Source organism: Orbicella franksi, unplaced genomic scaffold (assembly GCF_964199315.1).
Source record: "Orbicella franksi unplaced genomic scaffold, jaOrbFran1.1 SCAFFOLD_825, whole genome shotgun sequence".
Taxonomy (NCBI): domain Eukaryota; kingdom Metazoa; phylum Cnidaria; class Anthozoa; order Scleractinia; family Merulinidae; genus Orbicella; species Orbicella franksi.
The window spans coordinates 1,932-6,591 of NW_027670692.1; the positions used below are offsets into that span (position 1 = coordinate 1,932).

Below are 4,660 nucleotides of genomic sequence, written 5' to 3' on the forward strand. Positions count from 1 at the left end.
AAGCTTTACTCGGGACGGCCTCTGGCAATTTAAGTCAAGGGGCTTTTTTCGCGGACGAATTTTCAATTTCCAGTAGAGCTTAACGACAAGAAGGATAGATTTAAGACTGAACTGAAACATATGCCGGGTTTCAAAATGCTGCATTGTAATTTATTAAACCCATTTCGCGCAGATTTTGTGATACCATGCAGTTCCTAGCCAATAAATTTTTTAATCAATTTATCTATTAGAAGTGCAAAGTCCGACAAATTATAATACCTGTATAACTACTCAAACGGAAAAATCCGCAAACTTTTGTTAACCTGCCAATATCTGCTCCCAGGGTAGCTAAGGGACATAAACGGGAACGAACGAACCAAACAAAGGCCCAACAGGTGGAGATCCATAACAGGTGCGGCGAAAGGAAAGTTGTTGGGTTTGTTGTGTGTTTTGGGGTGTTAAAGGCATAGAGGCTCAGTGCAAGAAAAATAAATTGGTAGCAAAATGCCATCATGTTGAGCTCCATATTTATGTGCTTCCCCGCAAACATAACCTCCTGTATTCTGCTCCAAGGGAACACATTTTTAATCACAGAGGAAAAAGCGTGAAACGTAAATGTTTCTTCCCATTTGTTTTTCTGGTCAATGCTGCGCTTTTGTCTGTCGGACTACTTATTCTAATTTTCTCTAAGAAGAAAAAACGTTCTATCCTGATTCTGGCCGCGCTTTTCGTGTTTTTTAGACTGGTTGCGTGTATGCAAAGTACACAAGATCTGTTAAGTATTTTCCGGTCCATCATTTACGGTCAATATATTTACACGTTTTAATTGCTTTTTATTTGATTCGTGACTCGGTTCATTTCACTCAGGGAACAAGAATGAAATTTTTGTAATCTACTTGTTATTAAATCATCTGCGCGCAGATATAAAATTATTGACCAATCGCAACACATAAAAGATCTCATTGATGCTATAAAAGCTTTTTTGTGGAGACTCGTTCATTCCATATTCATATAATTTCCTTGTGTGACTTGTTGTTTACGTTTCAGGCAATTCAAACAACTTATCCCCTATTACTGAGCAGCTGTTCCAAAGTTGAACGGAAACCTAGATAAAAAAAAAGAGAGTGTCTCTTTTTTTCGCAGGAAAAGCCTTTTGGAAGAACATTTTCCTTTGTGAACCTACTTTCCCATCGAGTCCTGGAAACGCTTTCGTGACGTGCGCAAGAGATCAAATTCAGTTCCCTGTCCTCTCTCAACTTGTCTCTCAGGGGCTCATAATTTCAAATTTAGACCCAAGTGCAATTTTTCTCATTACATAGTCGACATAGTCCTATCCCGCACCTGACTTTTAATTTGCGTGATTGAAGTCTAGCGTGCCTCGCTTGCAACAGACAGAGGACTCGGGACGCGCCGGTACGCGCGGGATTCCGCGCGCGGATTCGGGACTAGGTAGACTGGCCCACCAAAACTCGGTCAGCGGAAGCTTTCTAAAAACAAAATGGCCGAAGCCGAAAAGGCATCTGCGGTGCAGTTTAGTGGCGGCGAGAGAGAAGTCATTGAAAGAAAATTAGATGTCTCTACCGATGCTCTAGATACAAGGAAAGACATAAGTGATTTTTATGAAATTTCGAGATGCGTGAATGTCATAAAAAGTCGTGGTTTTGAGAAGGTGATCACGAGTTTATTTCAGTTCTTCCAAACTTTCTGTAACTGATCGATATAAACACAGAGAAAAGTTTTTCTACGTCTTTTAGAAAATACTGTAAGGAGAAGAAAAATATCATTCGAGTATTTTGATTTATTCCAAAATATAAATTATCTTCGTTTGGTCGTCACTTTGTCTACAACTCGCATGAGCCTGTTCTATTCATAATTAGTCATAAAAGTGCAGCTTATCTAGGATGGATTTTATCACAGGATATTCCCTTAATACGTATATTTCTTCTATTATATACTGGACTTAACCTACACAATCTAATCTTTAGTTCTTTTTTCTCAGGTCGCTCTCCAGTTTCCGGACTCACTGTTACGATTGACGGACGCGAAGGCATGGACGGGTGGGGACAGCGGAAACTAGGGTTAAACAATGAACAAATTTATGCCTTTACCTTGTCTACGGGGGCTCCGCTTTACAGGAGCTTTGTTGGCGGACAGTCCACCACGTGACCCACAAAAAGCAACCTACAAAGAATGGGATGCTTTCCATTGTGCCAAACCGATCGCTCACGGATCAGTGGGAATAGTCGACGAAAATAAAACAACATTTTCCGATTAAACCAGGCCAACCAATAGGAATGGCTCGTACCATTTTGTATTCCTTTTCCGAATTCCCTAATTAGGGCAAAGAACCGGTTTGTCAAAAATGGAACGGCGAATTTCGGTTTGAATACTCCAACCGAAATAGGTGGACCACCTCCTGAGGTGATCCCGAATATTCCGGTCAGAAGAAACCGAGACAAACCTTTCCATTTGAATTCCGACCGAAATTTCCGGAATCTGTGGCAAAATGGAAAGCACCCATGGTCTGCTCATGCATAGAACCGTCGAAATGTGTTTTGCTGGAAATAATATTCTGCTCATGGTTAATGGTAACAATCAATAATCAATCAATCAATAATCAATCAATCAATCAATCAATCAATATATTTAACGTGGTCGGTACGCTTAGCTAAAAAGCTAGTTTACAGGTACGTCACGAACAAATAAACAGAAAAAAGAAATTATAAGAGCCTTTCTAATGATGTAAATCTAAATAAATTAAGATTAAGAACTAGCTAATATTAAAATATAAGAATTAACAATGTAGTCACAAGTATAATATATAAGAAAATATGAACATTGAAAGCAGTAAGAATTGATTAAGGGTAGATCCACTTCGCACTCAGGGTCCCGTGAGATCTAATGTTTTTAAGTTGTTTTTAAAAGTGGTGTACGTTTGTATCTTTCGAGATTCGTCTGGTATAGCGTTCCACAATTTCGATGCAGCGTATCTCCATGATCTTAAGCCGAAAGTTGTTGATTGTACTTTTGGAAGGTCCAGTATTGTGGTGCCTCTAAGGTTATAAGTGGAGCACCTTACTGTTATAAGATCATGTAAACTTGCTGGTCCTGCATCGCTGGCCAGTATCTTGAAAACAGTGGACAATATTTTCGCTAATCCCTGTTGACGAAGACTTGAGAGACCGATACGATTACAAAGTTCCTCAAAAAGCGAGGACTTATCTCTAAAAACAAAACGGAGCGCTCGTCTGTTCACCATCTCTAACTTGTCAGCGGACCTCTTATTACAGAAGTGCCACGTTTCGGAGCAGTAATCAAAGTGTGGTAGACTAAAAGCTTTGTAAAGATCCCCTCTAGTCTCAAAAGGCAACAGTTTCTGCATCGTTTTTAATACAGCGATCTGTTGACTGACTTTTCTACATATTTTAGCGATGTGCTTTTCAAAATTTAATTTCTCATCAATTGTCACGCCAAGAAGTTCCATTGTGTTGGATATGGGAAGTTGTGACTCTTCACACTTGAAAACTGGATCATCAGTTCCTTTATTTTTTCCTACGGCACCATCGCCTGGTATTTTGAACTGTTCCTCTTCATACCATTTCGCGCAAACCATATATCAGCACTGATAAAATCATTGTTGATCATTGTTGTTAACAACGCTCTAGTGTGAAAAATGGCAGATCGCTTTCCTGAACTGCAAGAGAATGATTTAAATAAGAAAACAAACTTCTTGATCGAGTGAGAAAACAATTATTGAACTTGCCTTTTGTCGCAAAATATCGTGATTTGTCGGTGTCAATTACAAAGTCAATCGAACAGACAGAGTAATTCACTTTGACAACTCTACAATCATTGACAAAGTAAACCATCGCACAAGAAAGACACTTGAATCACTGTACACGGCAAAATCTGTTGAGTCTGACTACAACTCATGCCCACTCCTGAGACAGTATAACATTATTTTAAACAAACGTTACTTTTAGCGCTTTTAGCGTTCTTCCGAACATTCTTTACACGACGGTGTATTTTTAATTTATGCGAATTACTCTCTATATTCAAATTTTTAACATTTCGTTTTTATCACAAGTTTTTATCCGTCGAAGACAGTAGACCGGCTGTCGAAAGCTTATTTTTTAAAATTATTTTTACCAGGAAACGCTATACAGTGAAACCTTTATTAAGCGGACCCCATATTAAGCGGACACCCTCTATTAAGCGAACACCAGCTCGAGTCCCTAAATTTTCTCCCCACATTCACTGTAAAATAAACCTGCATTCAGCGGACACCTCTGTTGCACAAAACCTGCAATAAGCGGACACTTCAAGGAGTTTTTACTTCTAAACGCTCAGCTCAGACACCTTTAACATGATTGTTCGGCGATGTCGCTGATCTCCTTTTAAAGCTAAGTAGATTATTCCAGGTTAGTGTATTGACTGTATGGACATGGGGCCATTAGCAGTCTTTGATCTTACACTGTGTTACACTGTGTTACAAAAGGGTTTATAACTAACTGTTATTGCTGAACCTGAATTTTATGGAACATTTTAAGTAGTAAGAGGGAAAAACTGGCTCGAAAAGTAGGAAGAAGGGAGATTTACCCGCCTGTTCCTCGCCCCTCCATTACCCCGTGTGACAAAGCGTTAGGAGAGTTCGACCGCTCCATGATAAAAGGTTTGATGA

The 4,660-nt window shown here is 39.3% G+C and overlaps 1 protein-coding gene across 1 annotated transcript; it reads left to right on the top strand.

Moving 5' to 3' along the window:
* The first annotated feature begins 1,320 nt into the window (after nucleotides 1–1,320).
* LOC145474094 (2-(3-amino-3-carboxypropyl)histidine synthase subunit 2-like) lies at nucleotides 1,321–2,056 on the top strand. The gene is made up of 2 exons (XM_081455106.1): nucleotides 1,321–1,648; nucleotides 1,979–2,056. The coding sequence occupies exons 1-2, from the start codon at nucleotides 1,478–1,480 to the stop codon at nucleotides 2,054–2,056; spliced, it is 249 nt and encodes an 82-aa protein (XP_081311232.1). The 5' UTR covers nucleotides 1,321–1,477.
* Nucleotides 2,057–4,660: the final 2,604 nt, after the last annotated feature.